This window comes from Loxodonta africana, chromosome 11 (genome assembly GCF_030014295.1).
Source record: "Loxodonta africana isolate mLoxAfr1 chromosome 11, mLoxAfr1.hap2, whole genome shotgun sequence".
In the NCBI taxonomy this organism is placed as follows: domain Eukaryota; kingdom Metazoa; phylum Chordata; class Mammalia; order Proboscidea; family Elephantidae; genus Loxodonta; species Loxodonta africana.
The window spans coordinates 44,752,028-44,767,699 of NC_087352.1; the positions used below are offsets into that span (position 1 = coordinate 44,752,028).

A 15,672-nucleotide genomic window follows, 5' to 3' on the forward strand; every position below is an offset into this window, starting at 1 on the left:
TGTTCCACAGTCGGCCCCTGGCCTTGTTCTGACATGATATTGAGCTTTTCCATCGTTTCTTTCCACAGATGTACTCAATTTGATTTCTGTGCGTTCCATCTAGGAAGGTCCATGTGTATAGTCGCCGTTTATGTCGGTTAAAGAAGGTATTTGCAAGCAAGAAGTCGTTGGTCTTGCAAAATTCCAACACTATATCAGCACTATATCAGAGAATGTTCTGCTGCTATTCATAAGGTTTTCACTGGCTAATGCTTTTCAGAAGTAGACTGCTGGGTCCTTCTTCCTAGTCTGTTTTAGTCTGGAAGCTCAGCTGAAACCTGTCCTGCATGGGTGACTCTGCTGGTATCTGAATACTGCTGGCATAGCTTCCAGCATCACAGCAACACACAAGCCCCCACAGTAGGACAAACTGACAGACACGTGGGGGGTAAGCCACATATGTAATTTAAAATTTTCTAGTAGTCGCATCAAGAAATATAAAAAGAAATGGATGAATTAACTTCATAGTCTATTTTACTTAATCCAATATATCCTAAATATTATTATTTTAACATGTGATTAGCATAAGTTTGTTAATGAGATATTTTGTATTCAGTGTACATTTTATACCTATAGCACTTCTCAGTCAGGACTAGTCATATTTTAAGTGCTCAATAGCTACATGTGTCTAGGGGCTACCATACTGGACAATACAACTCTAAAACATTTGCCGAGCTTACCAAGCACGTAGATTTCATGATTCTTATTCTTTACAAGAAAACAAAAAGACATCGATCATATACCTTTAGAGGTTCATAATAACAAGTTAAACATGGAATCAGCAATTTTTTAAAAATTGCTTCATTTGAGATTCATTCATTCAATCTGCCATACTCACCGTGCAGGGAGCTCACATATTTGATTATGGCCAATATCCAAAACTTCCAGCTTTCGGCTTTCACATACCCACTCAGGCACACTTTCTAAGCGGTTCCTAGACACAAGAATATCAGGTTTTTTTTTTTTAATTGGAATCTGGCCTGAAGTGCGGTTCTAAAAATAATTACAAAGAATAAATCAAAAGGATATGTATGTTCATTTTAATCTAGAAGCAAGATAAATTGTGATAAGGGAAAAGAAATAAAGAAAAAGTAGGGAAGGACATTAGTTATATCATCTGTATTATTTCTAAAGCCTAAAAAGTCTGGATCCCAGAACTACTTACCTGAAAAGTCTATAGACCCAAGCAGGGTTAGGGAGGATGCCTTATACTGTAACACACACACTCACTCACCCACTCTCTCTCTCTCCAGTTAATAGTCAAATGGCATAAAATAGTTTTATTTTCAAATTTGCATTGTGCCCTTACCATTAAAATACTTCCCAATTCTAACCGTCTTTATGAAAGCACAATCATACAGAAGTGGGAAACATGAGAAGTGATTTTAAAATGACAGAAGCGAAAAGGTACACTGACAATTTTAAAAAAGGTGTCGTCGAGTTGATTCTGACTAATGGTGATCCCATGAGTGTCAGAGTAGAACTGTGTTCCATAGGGTTTTCAATGGCTGATTTTTCAAATACTCAGGATTTCAAGTCAATTCTGACTCACAGTGACCCTACAGGACAGAGCAGAACTGCCCCATAGGGTTTCCAAGGACTGCCTGGTAGATTCGAACTGCCAACCTTTTGGTTAGAGGCCTAGCTCTTAACCACTACACCACCAGAGCTTCCACACACAGGCATTAGACAGTAATTATAATTACCAGAAAAAAGTGAACAAAAGTAACGGCGATTTTAATTATTAAATGAGTGAATGAATGGTCAACTTAGACAAACTTACTCTTTTGAATATCTCCATACATGGTTAGCCTTTTGCCTTCTTTTTTAAATATGTAATTCAGGCACAAAGAATCTAAAATGGTGTGTATATTATGACTACAATTCTTTAAGAACAGATTAATAATTCTGTAAAAATATGATGCTTGGGACAAGAGCTATGCGATGCGATGGTACAGAAAAGTAAAGATGGTGTCATGTTTATGTGGTGGAATTGTGTGTGTTTTAAAAATCATGTTCTTTAATTTTGTCATTAACTTTTCAATTAAAATACAGAAATAGAAGGTATTATTTTCTGCTTAGTGTTTATACAGGCACATATGGTTCCAGCTCTGAAGCCCTATAGATATACTTATTCTATTTTATAGTAATTACTTTCTAAAAAATATCTCAAAAAGACTGAGGAATGAAAGTTTCCCACAGTAACTTCAACATATAGAAATTAAAACTCCCATAAGTGATAAAATCACCTGGAACTTTGAATCTGAGGAACTCTAAAGATCTAGCACAGAGCCTCACTGGTGCAGGGGCTAAGCGCTCGGCTGCCAACCAAAAGGTTTGAACCCACCAGCCACTCTATGGGAGAAAGATGTGCCAATCTGCTGCCATAAAGATGAAAATCCTATTGGGCAGTTCTACTGTGTCCTATAGGGTCATTATGAGTCAGAATTGATTCCACAGCAATGGGTTTTGTTTTTTTTAAAGACCTACCAAGCACTATGATTGATGACAGCTCAGTTCCTGTAGATAAAACACTCACATAATAAGAGGAGGGTGCAGTAGCGAGTTATGTGAGGGCAGTCAGGGACAAGCATGATGTAAGAATTTCCTATTTGGTCTCACTTAGGGGTTTCAATGGGAACCATTTGCCAATTATATTCTATAAACCAAAAAGAAAATAGATTCACACCATGGCCAACTCTGAAATAAATCTGTTCAAGATATTTATACATACCCATGCATGTAAATCCCATTCTTATTGCACTGTTTTTATTAAAAAACTGAAGACAATAACATGTAGGGCCGAAAGAAAAAAAAGGAACTTAATCAGGTAATTTCTGACTTTAAGTTCATTAAATTAAAAAAAAAAACTGTTGATATGTATTTAGTAGGAAATGCATTAAGTGCAACTCTTAGAGGATTTTGTAATTTTACAGTTATAAATTTGTAGTGAAATTGAAATTGCAATAGTTCTTACAATAGCTAAATATGGACATATTCTTACATAATTATGATTGAGTATATTATTAAAACCCTGGTGGTGCAGTGATTAAGAGCTCGGCTGCTAACCAAAAGGTTGGCAGTTCGAATCCACCAGCTGCTCCTAGGAAAAACCTTACGGGGCAGTTCTACTCTCTTCTGTAGAGTCACTACGAGTGGGAATCAACTCAGTGGCAATGGGTTTGGTTTGGTTTGGGTTTATATTATTAAAATAACTCCTAAGTTTGTATTTTTATGATAAAAGGCAAATTCTGTGCATGAAAATTATAAGTAGTTGTAATTTTAAAGTAAGGTGACTGTTCTCTTAACAAACATCAGAATTTGCATGCTGAAGTGGGTTAACAGTTATCACCTTGAGGGGGCCACATACTCCCACGTGCTCTGGTTGTTCAGAAAATTGGGGGGTATTTCCTTTGGCATTACCTTCAAAGTGAGTTTTAGTTTTAGAGTGTTAAAATTATTAAAGTTTAATTTGTGTAAATAAATGCTATAGACAGAGTCATGCTCACCCATGTGCCTGCAGGAAAAAATCTACTATGACATTCGTGGGAACAGGTTCAAACATGATAGATCGCAGAGGTGAATTGGTATACAAAAGTTGTATAGTCACAAATGAGCCCAAAAAACTGAGCAGGAGAGACAGAATTCCTGTTTTGATAGGGTTTACTCGCTATTTTTTAAGGGCTCCTCTACTTCAAATTTCACACTGCAAAAAACAGAATCTAGTTTGTTTTTTCTAGCAATCTAACAATCGTAAATACTGTTTTGAAGTTATATCTGAGGGAAAACAAATATAACAAAATAACTAAGAGGGGGGAAAATCAAAGAAATATAGTACAATATGGCTTTTAAAAATGAACTTTCACCATTTCGAGGAAAGACACCAAAACAGGTCAATACAATTAAACAGCTACTGGACCTTCTACCCCTATGACCCTCAATTTACTAATCATTCCAGCCCAAAGCTGGTGTTCTAAATTAGTATCCACACTGACACCTTGATTTCTTCTGGTCTGAACCACAATACACTTGAGACTCTAAAGTGCCGTAGGACTTGACTCCTTACCTTGAAATATCCATGTACGACAGATAATTTGGAATTGGGTAAACGTCAAGTTGAACAAGTTCTAAGAGGGGGAAAAAAAAACACAAAACATTATTATTCAAGTGACACAGAGACTCTGTATGCAGAATATCATCCCCATTGTTTGCTTAGGGTAGGAAGTATAATACGTCCATTTGTACAACTTTGAAATTACGGGAAAGTAAACAGAATATCTAATTTAATCACAAGGTAGCTCGTTGCTCTCTTTCCTTCTTGCCCAACTGGCCGAGACCAACTCTGAGGGTTGTTACGTCCACTTTTAGCACTGGCTCTACTTTCCTTTCCCTCAAATCAACATCTACATCTATTCTGCTGATTCTTCTTAAAATGCTTTCTGTGACCACTTTTCCCGTTCCATTCCCACACACCACCATACCGCAAGTCCTCGTCAGCTCACACTTCAGACCTTCACAATAAACTGGATTCATGGAGTAGTGGATTATCCCGCTCTACTCCCATAAGTATATTCTGCAACGGCTTTCACATTAACAACCCTTAAAGTATCACTTCCAGTACACGTCTCCTCTGCTTAAGAATCTCCAGTGGCTTTTCATACTTTCTGGTAACAAGTTCAATGCTTCATCATCTGACACCAACCATGCATCCCATAATCACTTCCTGCCACTCTCCAACAGAACCTATTAGTTCAGAAGTACCTGTCTTCTCCCATCGGCCCAACAATCCACATTCTGATTCTTTCCTCTTTCCCCTATTTCAAAACACCCACTTCATGCCTCCTGTCTATCCTATCAACCCCAAGTGCTTAGCCAAACTGGTCAGACTAGGATCTGTAGTTATTTGAGGTTTGGCTAGTTTTTCCGATGAGATTACAGTAAGCACATTAAGAAAAAAAATCCCTTGTCCTCTACAGCTCAAGCACTGTTCTATACATACAATTGCTTGATAAACATTTGTTGGACTTACAGTAGTAAATAGCTTTCTGCGTTTGAATTTTCATTCAGTTCTCTAATTGTAGGGAATTGAAATCTTCTCCTTAATAAACATATGTCCATATGATTTGTTCTTTTTCAGAATGACCATAATTTTTAAATACTGAGGAAGAGATATTATAGGAGTCAGACCTTTGCTTTATAGTATCCTTGTGGTTTTTTTTTTTTTGTGTGTGTGGCATATAATTTAGGTTTATCTTAAGCTAAGTTCCTTTTGTTCGTGCAACATGAAACTTGAGATCCTGAATAGAGTCCGAAATGGAACTTCCTTGCTCTCTACAAATCAATATTTAAATCAAGGTTCCAGGTTTATTACCCTAACAAAGTAGCTCAAAGAACAGTCCATTTTTTCCCCTTCCTTTAAGCACATGAGCCAAATCAAAAGAGGGAGAATTATCTACACATCACGTTAGAGGAAAAAAAAAAATAGTAAGTTAGGAACAATAGAAGAGCCACAGTTTCCTTTTTGATTTGATTCCCTTAAATACCAAACCAGCATTCTCCTTTTATGACTTTTAGCAAAATCTGACACTTATTTTACTACAATGAGGAAAGGAAAATCAAAGAGAGACAGAGATAATGGCGCTGGGTAAATTCTTGGAACAAAAAGAGAAACTTTGATGTGGTCTAGGTTACATACCATTAGAAGAGGCATAGAGTGCTTTTAGGAAATAGCCACAGATGCGCAAAGTCACCAGTTGATTTCTTTCACAGTGCAGAACTTCGATGTTGTTGAAAATCATAGCGTCTAGATCACCCAGTTTATTGTCACGCAGGTCAAGCTGGGTGACATGCTGGAGAAAGTCCACTTCATCTGCTATTAGCTTCCTAATTACATTCAATCTTGAGGGAAGAAGGATACAAATAGAGACTATAATTAACTACAATATGATAAATGGGCAGCCACACCCGAAAATGGCAGTAATGACAAAGGATTTATAGTTCTTAGTAATTTATCTCAGCATCGGCCAGATTCTCTGGCAATTTTTGGCTTCAACTCCACAAAGTCGTTCTCTCAAACAAAATTTAGACGTCTATGGCTGGAAAAGGAGCAAGCACACTGAATTCACCTTAATTCATTTCAAGGGGGGGATGGGTGAGCAGGTGGATGAGCATTCATACAGGGGACAGGGTTAAAGCCTGAACTTGAAAAAAAGGAACGAATGGGGCTCATATATGCAATTGATGTAGGAACCCAAGAACACGGATCTTAGCTGCTCAGGACCAAGGACTGATTGCCAAAGCTAGCCCCATCTCTAAAACACTACTTGAAAAAGCAAAGGGCAACAAATGCTAAAGTTTGGCATTTAGGATTCACTGAGAAATCATAAAATAAAGGACAATAATGGGTATCAACAATTCTAAGGTGAAGCAAGGCAAAGGGAAAAACTGGAAGAATACCTAGCCATTATACAATGAAACCTGTGAAAGCCAGAATTCAACGGGACTGCCCTGTTTTTCTGGGTCTCAAAAGTTTTCTTCCTTTGACAGGGTGCAGTCTTACTACTTTTCTACTGTTCTCTATTAGTAGAAAATATTTGAATTTTCCTCCTCTGACAGGTTCTGGCTTTCACTGTAATTAGTTAACTAACTAGCCAAAGATGCTGTGGGTGAGCTGCCAGAGGATAATGAAGTAGCAATGGGGACTGAACCAATATAACAAAGATCCACTTAGCTTCAAAGAGAAGAAAAATAGACCATCTCAGTTCCCAATTTGCTAGGCTATGCCTAAGTCCTTCAAAAACAAACAACCACCACCACCACCAAGTGCTAAGATCCTGTATTTGGTTAGAAGAGCACTGATATTAAGGCTAGAGTTTAGAAAAAACACAAAGCCAAAGGTTCTCTGTAGTGAATTTCTGCCCTTTAAAAACTAAAATAAAATTATGGAACTTGAATTATTAATAGCAATATCATGAACCACTGAAACACAAGGATGAGTGACAGCAAAGAGCCAGGATTCGTCAACATGCAAGCACAGCATATGGCCTCTTCAAATGTCCCCAAGAGGATTTTTTTTTTGGGGGCTCCATTTCTTTTTATTCCAGGTTGTAAGATTAAAAAACTGGCCCCAACCCAGCAATTTGCCTACTTCCAAATGCTCACTCGATTACTTGAATTTGTTCACAGAATTAGGAAAAATAAAATCTCATTTTAGATACAACAAGACTAAAGAAGTTGAAAAAATGCCCCGTGTCCTCTCCAATCGACATTTAAATAATCTTAATAACGTTGCATTATTATCTTTATTTGAAAGAGTCCCCGTCAATTTCACTATATTAACACTAAAATAACAAAAGGGTTGGTTTAATGAGACAAAAGAAAAACTATAATGAAAGGGAAGTTAACATTACCACTGTTCAGCTTAAATTGCCAAGTCTCACCATAATTCAAATATCAAGGTTTTAAACTTACACAATAACACACTTACTCAGGATGAACTTTTTAAAGAGGCAAATGTGATTAAAGCTTCCTTCCAACCAATAATGCCCTCAGTTAATACAGCCATTTTATTTACTTCATAAATATTTATTGAGCATTTACTTATGTGTAGAGAATTTTTTAGAGAGGCAGTGTGAAAAAGCATTATGTTCTAGTCCCAGTTTGCTGCTCAACACCTTGCATACATAACCTTGCGCAAGTCGCCTAACATCTCTGCAAATCTAATTCTAATCTGTAAAATGGGGATAACACCTTCCTTATTCTACAGAGCAGTGGAAAGGAAATGAATAATATACTCACTGGTACTTTCTTCCAAATCTGTCTTGGAGGAAGTATAGCCAGAATGCTCCTTTGAAGTGAGGTTAGCGAGACTTAGCCTCACTTTGAACATGTTATCAGGAGGGACCAACTCCTGAAGAAGGACATTATGCTTGATAAAGCAGAGGGTCAGCAAAAAAGAGGAAGACCCTCAATGAGCTGCACTGACACACTAGCTACAAAAATGGGCTCAAGCAAAGCAATGACTGTGAGGATGGTGCAGGACCAGGTAGTGTTTCCTTCTGTTGTACATGGGGTTGCTATGAGTTCGAACCTAACTAACAACTGGTACTCTGCAAACTGTGAAGGACCATGGCGATGGTGATGACCTATGTCTTTGTGGGGATACAGATGAATAAAATGTGATGTTTGTCACCAGGTTTTGTAATTTAGTGAGGGAAATCAGATGTGCTTTAAAAAATAATGTATAATGACAAATATGTGATAAATGCCATGAATGAAAGAACAGAGAATGGCACAACAAGATGCTATGGAGCAGGAAACCCTCATAGGAATCCCAGAGGACTAGAGGAATTTGACAGATGTAAATGGAGAAGACAAACACTGCCTGTGGAAGCAGCAGGAGGATCTTAGGACTGAAGAGAAAAGCACAAGGCATGTTCCGTGCAATAGTACAAGGTTCCTCAGAGCACAGGCTATGACTCGTACGTAGCTCACACCACATGTGATACACCATGCAAGTTCAACAACATCTAAATTAGTCTATCTCCTGTTTAATGAGATGAGACCACCTATAAAGCACTTGTGACAATGTTGAATTGCTATACATTTCTAAAAGATTCATCTCTATTTCTGTACATAGCTCATTTGGAACAGCAGCAAACAGCTGGCTTGCCAGCACAAGCTGATGAACCGCACTGTGATCAGTTCAGAGACAGAACCTCATTCTCCAAGGACTTATAGGGTAGTGGGCTGAAACCAGATAGGAGGCGTGAGAACTGAAGGCTCTGAGCAGGACTGCACTTGCCTACGAGCGTTGCACAATGAATGCAGATCACTCAGCTAGGAAATAACATTAGCAGTGAGAAGGAAAAGGAAGGGATGAACAAGAGAAGCTAATACAGAGGAAGAACTGACAGAATCTGGTGCTATAACAGAAGTAGAGGTAGGATTAGATGAGACATAAGAAGGACAATGCCAAACGTCCTGTATCTGCTCAGCCAATAAAGTGGTATTGCTATCAGCAAAAACAGGAATGCAAAGAAAGAACTGGCAGAGTAAAGAAAGAAACTGCACTCTATTTCACATGTATTTGGTTACATATGTCAACAGTGGAAACCAAGGTGAAGATTATCCAGTTGGCAGCTGAGGTGAAATCAGCCCCAAGAAAAGAAGTAAGGGTTAGAGAAGATTGGGAAGTAATGAATACAGAGATGAAAGAGGGAAGATGAAGCTTTAAGAGTATGTGCAGCCACCAAGGCAGAAAATGGAGAGAAAAGAAATGATCAAGGAGAGATACGTGGGTAACATGTGACAGAAGAAACAGTTTCAGAGACAAAGCACGTGAATAGAAGAAAGAATAATATTAAAAGAAAAATGATCACTTTTAATCTGGGGCAACATTTCCACCTGAAAGAATAAAAAACTCAAATAATCAATAAAATTAGTTCTTTGTTTAGAGAAACCAAGTGAAACTTCCCTTATTCTACTTGCTTTGGTATAATAATATTATGGCAGAATTACAGGCATATCTGACCACATGTTTCTCTCCTCAGCCTCAGGGGTCTGGAAGGAAGCAGTTCGCTACTCAGTCATTCAATTCAACATTTATAACAGAGGGTTCAGTGTCTCTTCTGGTATTTACATCTCTTGTAACTGATGTCACCTCCAAAGATTTGGGTGAGAACTGGAAATCTGAAGAGCCTGTGAAGCACTTAATAAGAAGAGTTACTGCTGGACATACTAGATGGAACTTATACGTAGCTACATATTTGCAGGTGGAGGTGCTAGCCAAATCATGAAAAATGTCTTCTTATATGTACCAATAACTCAGAAATCATCTCATGATTACTACCTGAGGTCAATGCAACCCATGGTCCTTGGCTCTATCAAAGTTATACCACTGGGTGGCTGAATAAAAAAGAGCCTAGATTCTCAAGCACGAGGGTTTTCTAAATCTATGTGTCTCTGACGCAAATAATGGTAACGAATTAGAAAAAAAAAAAAACTTAACAGCACATTTTTCAGATCTAAAAAGTCCTCAAAGTCAGATAAATTATAACCATTTATATTCCCCAAATTAAGAATTCAAGATCTGCAAATTGCTAACACTTCCTTAGGTGGGACAGGTGTGATTCTTTTAGTTGGAGGTAAAGTAAAGCCAAGCAATTTTTTGTAAGGCTGGGATGTATGGGTTTCCTAGGCCACATCGTATGAACGGAGAAAAAAGGGGACCAAAAAGTGATGCTACTTCATACAGGTGCAACTGAAGAAGCCTGAGTGAGGGTCTGGGATTATCAACAGAGAGGAAAAGTGGTGATGAAACATGGAAAGAACAACTGACAAATAGGTGTAAAGATGCCAAGAAAAAGAGTTGAGCAGGTTCCATGAGTAGAGAAAAGTCCTCAGCAGGTACTAATAACAATATATAACCCCTGCTGGGAGTACCAGACATTTAACTCAATTCTCTCCACAACCCTATGAATCAAGTTCTGTGATTAACCTCAACTTACAGATGGAAAAAATAGAGGCACAAGGAGATTAAACACCTTGCCCAAGATTTAGCATGTTAAATATGTGGTTATCAACCCCTGGCTAATGGGGGAGTTAGTTTGGTTGTAGAGTGTGAAATCAGGCAAGTAAGTTAGTGTTCAAGCCTATGCCCTAAGCCCTAGAAGTTGCTTTGCAGGAACTCAAGCCCATAGCAGGCTATTTCTCTTTAAAAAATAGAAATTCAGAGCCTCTCCCTCTCCTTGGTACTGGTTTTCTGTGCATGAGTGACTAAAACAGAACCTCACTTACTAAAAAAAAGTAGGGGATGCTTATTGAGCATCTCTCGTGTAGCACCAAATGTGCTAATGCTTTAGTGGAGTGTAGTCTGATCAAGATTCAAAAAGCGGGGTCCCTGCTCTTGGAAGAGATCTGAGCAGAGGTTACAGCCAAACTTGGTCTAATAGCAGATTATGGGTTTTATAGTTTTGTAAAGAATAGTGAAATAAGGGCAGATTCACTTACAGAAAGAGAGAGAGAAGTTAGAAGTAAGTTAAATAAATAATTTAATGATACATTATGTTAAAAAAGCAAAGATGGAAAAAAAAAACTAAGAAAAGGGAGATGCTCAATGATGTCGAATGCCTTAAATGAACCACAGAAAATAAGGTCTAAGAGAGAAAAAATGTACTTTCCTCTCAATTACATGGTTTTCATTCACTATAAATAGCTCTCTGACTCTACAGCCCTATCTATTCATGCAAATTAAATCTGGGCTCAAATTTACAAAAAAAAAAAAAAGGAAAGCCTTCAAGAGATACATTTCGGATATTAGCAAATCCTACTATTATTCTGTCCTCTGGGAAGAGACAGGAAAATATATCCTAGTTTCAACTAACCAGCCTGCCTGTCTTGGCTGTGTTTGACAGGATTACAACCTATCCCTAAATAAAAAAAAAAAAAAAAAAAAAAATTTTTTTTTTTTCTAATTATAAGCAAACCAAACAAATGAGATGTATTTCTCGAAAATGGTTACCTTAAATCCACATGTTTAATGTGAGGCATTTTTCTTAAAGCCTGTAGCCTCAGAGTCTCCATACAGTTTCCAGACATACAAAGTTTATCCACAGCGGTCAATTTCTCCAATACCTCTGGAATGTCAGTGAATTCATTGAAAGAAAGACCAAGATAACTAAGCTGGTGCATGCTCTCCAACTCAGCAGGAAGCGACTGGAGAAAATTTCCATCCAACAGAAATGTCTGCAAACTATTAAAAGAAAACATAAGAATTAGAAAGAGAAATGTGTAAATTTTACACCTTTATTACCAACACATAAGTACAATAAATATAACCCATAGAGAATGTATTTATTGCTCCTTGTGAAATGCATAAGGGAAGTGCCTGGGTCAATAATGGTCCAGAAAGACAAGATCAGAGATAAGCATCTTAATCTTTTACTGAAAATGCAATTTATGACCAAGTTTCCCAACTTGGACAGGCATAAATGGGAACAACGCAAGCCAATCGCAGTGTGAATCAGGTCCAAATACCCATCTTTCCTGGTTATGTTTTAAAATTAATTTCTAAGTCTTAGAGTTTAACACAACTCAGAAAATGAGAAAGCAACTCCCCCTCCTATGTTTAGACCTGTACATCCATAGGGATCTTCAGTTCTGAACAGGGATTTTACTTTTTTCTAAGATTCCAGAGTCTATGGAGCCCTGGTGGTGGAGTGGTCATTAGCTCAGCTGCTAACCAAAAGGTCAGCAGTTCAAATCCACCAGCCGATCCTTGGAAACCCTATGAGGCAGTTCTACTCTGTCCTACAGGGTTACTATGAGTCAGAATCAACTTGAGGACAATGGATTTGGGTTGTTTATTTGTTTATCCAGATCAGACAGTGCCACTCTCTTGATCTGGGCAAAAGCTAAGACTTACATAACCAGTGTAGCAAGAAAAGTCCTATCATCTGTTGCAACCCTGATGCAGAGGGGTCACTTAGCAAGCATTCCTGGTACCTACAAGGGTTACTCCATAGTGGTGTGTAAAGTACGCACTTGTGCATAACTCCAACTGCGGCTGGAACTGCTCTCAGGGCGTTGCAGGACACATTCAGCTCTGTCAGGGTTGGAATATTGCACACTGCTAACGGGAAATCCCCTAAATGATTATTGGAAAGGTTAAGACTCTTCAACTTGGTGAACCTATTACAATAAAACAACACAAAAGAAAAAAAAAGGCAAAGGTCATGGATGCATAAACCACCACATAATTTTAACCTAGCCTTAAAGCTAATCCGGCCTGACACGAGTCTAACCAAAGGGACGCAGCCCTCAGAGGTTCAGTAAAAAGCAGAGCTGGAAGGCATGACTTCTGACTCTAAAGTATAAACATTATATTTAAAAACAAACTCATCTTGAAAAAGGCTGGATATTTGAAGAGATGAGTTTTGCTGGAGTTTCAGCTTTTCCACAGTTTTTCCAGTTTAATTAACACACTTGTAAAGAAAGGATAAGGGAGAGATAGGAAAGAGTAGGCAGAGTTGGAAATTTAGCTCTTCTGGATTTCTGTGTGATCCCAGACAAGCCCAAAACCTTGTCTGACTCATTTCTCTCAAATCTGAGGTGGCCTGGTGGCACCGTGGTTAAACTCTCAGTTGCTAACCGAAAGGTCGGGGTTTGAACCCACCAGCCACTCCTCAGGAGAAAGATGTGGCTGTCTGCTTCTGTAAAGATTACAGCCTTGGAAACCCTATGGGGCAGTTCTACTCTGTCCTATAGGGTCACTATGAGTTGGAATCAAGTCCACAGCAACGGGACTTCCAAAACTGAAATAAAAAAAATATAAGAATTTATCAAAACCACTCTAAGGTAACCAGGACTTCTTAGTTCCAAATATAAGAACCAATTATCATTCCACAATTTCGATACAACATTGATACTGCTAACCATTCCTCCTTCTGTGAAAGCTCTTTCCATTCTGCTTCAACTACGCTTTCCTCACCTGGCCGCTTCCTAGCTCTCTCTAAACCTCTTCACCTGTGTGTCCTTTTTTCTTCACCTCCTCTTGCTACCCCAAATTTAAGTATTCCTCATGGGTCTTTCCTCTGTCACTTTCTCTTCTCTCTACATTTTCTTGCTTGGCATCTTTTTACTACTACATAAACAACTCTCTCAACTCCATCACAAGCTTCCTAACACATTCCCAGTCCAAAACTAAACTGTATTTACTCCAAACCAGCACGTCCTCCTGTTCTGTTTTTGCTAATTAGTTTTCCATTTTCTCAGTTACCCAAACAATTAAAGAAGTTATCTTTAACTTTACTCTATTCCTATATTTGGCCCACTGCCGACTCTGCACTATTCCTACATGAGATGAGAATCTTCGGTTATCTTATTATGCTCATTCTTTTTAAAACTGCCCAAGCCTAATACTAAGCAGCATGCACTCTGCTTAGAACAGAGATACACATCCTAAAATTAAATCCAATGCAACCCCATCAGCATCTTAAAAGAAACCATCCGGTGAGCTAATTGTTCAATTCTATAATAAAAACTGGTAGGCTTTAAAGTTTACACAGAAAGTTCATAATGCACTTATTTCATAGGTTGAAAGTGTTGCTTAGATTTTTGTAACAGCTGTTATCTTGGATGACTGAGTATAAACTGAATAGTATTTTAAATTAAAAAATAAGCTTAGGAAAGGATTATCATTAAACTTGAAAACCATTTTCTAATTAGCCGGCTTTATATTTTATAATTTGACCCATGAGGCCTTCTTAAAGAATATTCATCTCTATCCTGACTATAGGGTCACTATGAGTCGGAATTGACTCGACGGCAGTGGGTTTTGGGATCCTGACTATCCATGATCTACAAAACACAAAACAGAATTATGAGTTGGAATCGACTCTACAGCAACGGGTGAGTTTAATTATTCCTAGTCCAGTGGCTCCCAGATGAGGCCCTTTCAGGAGAGCATCAAGGTCAAAACTACTTTCATAACAATACTAACATGTCATTTGCCTTTTGTCACTCTCATTTTCTCACAAGAGTTCAGGGGAGATTCCAGACATTACAGGTCTTTGTGATACCGCTACAGGCCGAATACAAAAGCAGAGAAGCATTTGGCTCTGTTCTATTAAGCCAGACATTAAAAGATTTGCAAAACTGTCAATCAATGATGCTCTTCTCACTATTTGTTTCATGTTGGAAAATAGTTATATTTCACAAAAATTTTTACTTATGTTAACATGTAATGAAGTTTATTTTTAAGTTAATTAACATACATTATTTCTCAGTTTAAATTTCTGCTATGGTAAACACTGATATAACCCACAGAAATAAAAGCTCTTAAACCAGTTGTCGTTGAGCTGATTCCAATTCATGGTGACCCTATGTGTGTCAAAGTAGAACTGAGCTCCACAGGGTTTTCAGTGGCTGATTTTTTGCAAGTAGATCACCAGGCTGTTCTTCTGAGGCACCAAAGGGTGGATTTGAACTGCCAACCTTTTTGTTAGTAGCCAAGCACTCACATATTTGCACCACCCAGGGACTCCAAAAGTTCTCAATTTTTGAGAGAGTAAAGGAGTCCTGAGTAGGGTTGCTAGATAAAGGACATCCAGTTAGATTTGAATCACAGATACACAAAAATTTTTTTTGGAATAAGTATGTCCCAAATATTACCTGGGATGTACTTATACTTAAAAAAAAAACAAAAAACTCATTGTTTATCTAAAATGTGAATTTAACTGGACATCTGTGTATGTGTGTGCGTGCACACACACACACACACACGAAATCTGGAAACCCTATCCTAAGATAAAATGTTTGAGAACTGCTGTCCTACTCCAAACAAAAACACTATCTCATTTCCCACTTATTTGGTAGAACTGGCCATAGTTTTAAAATCTGCATACAATTAAGTTGAACCTAAAAAAAAAAAAAAAAAAGGTTCCTTTAGAAAGGAAAAAATACCCACTAGACATTATCTAGAAGCCCTGGTGGCAGTGGTTAAGCGATTGGTTGCTAACCAAAAGGTTGGAGGTTCCAACCCCCAAGCTGTTCCATGGAAGAAAGATGTGCCAGTCTGCTTTCGTAAAGATTACAGCCTTGGAAACCTTGTGGGGCAGTTCTACTCTGTCCTAT

General features: G+C 38.0%; 1 protein-coding gene across 7 annotated transcripts in view; it reads right to left on the bottom strand.

Moving 5' to 3' along the window:
• The window catches only part of PHLPP1 (PH domain and leucine rich repeat protein phosphatase 1), a 233,917-nt gene that overhangs the window by 48,302 nt on the left and 169,943 nt on the right, over window positions 1-15,672 (bottom strand). For all 7 annotated transcript variants that reach the window (XM_064294420.1, XM_064294422.1, XM_064294426.1 and 4 more), the window contains 5 exons: window positions 12,583-12,729; window positions 11,561-11,791; window positions 5,735-5,937; window positions 4,106-4,166; window positions 878-973 (listed from right to left, as the gene is read on the bottom strand). In XM_064294420.1, the coding sequence (XP_064150490.1) occupies window positions 878-973; window positions 4,106-4,166; window positions 5,735-5,937; window positions 11,561-11,791; window positions 12,583-12,729 (738 nt within the window). The remainder of the gene's footprint in view (window positions 1-877; window positions 974-4,105; window positions 4,167-5,734; window positions 5,938-11,560; window positions 11,792-12,582; window positions 12,730-15,672) is intronic.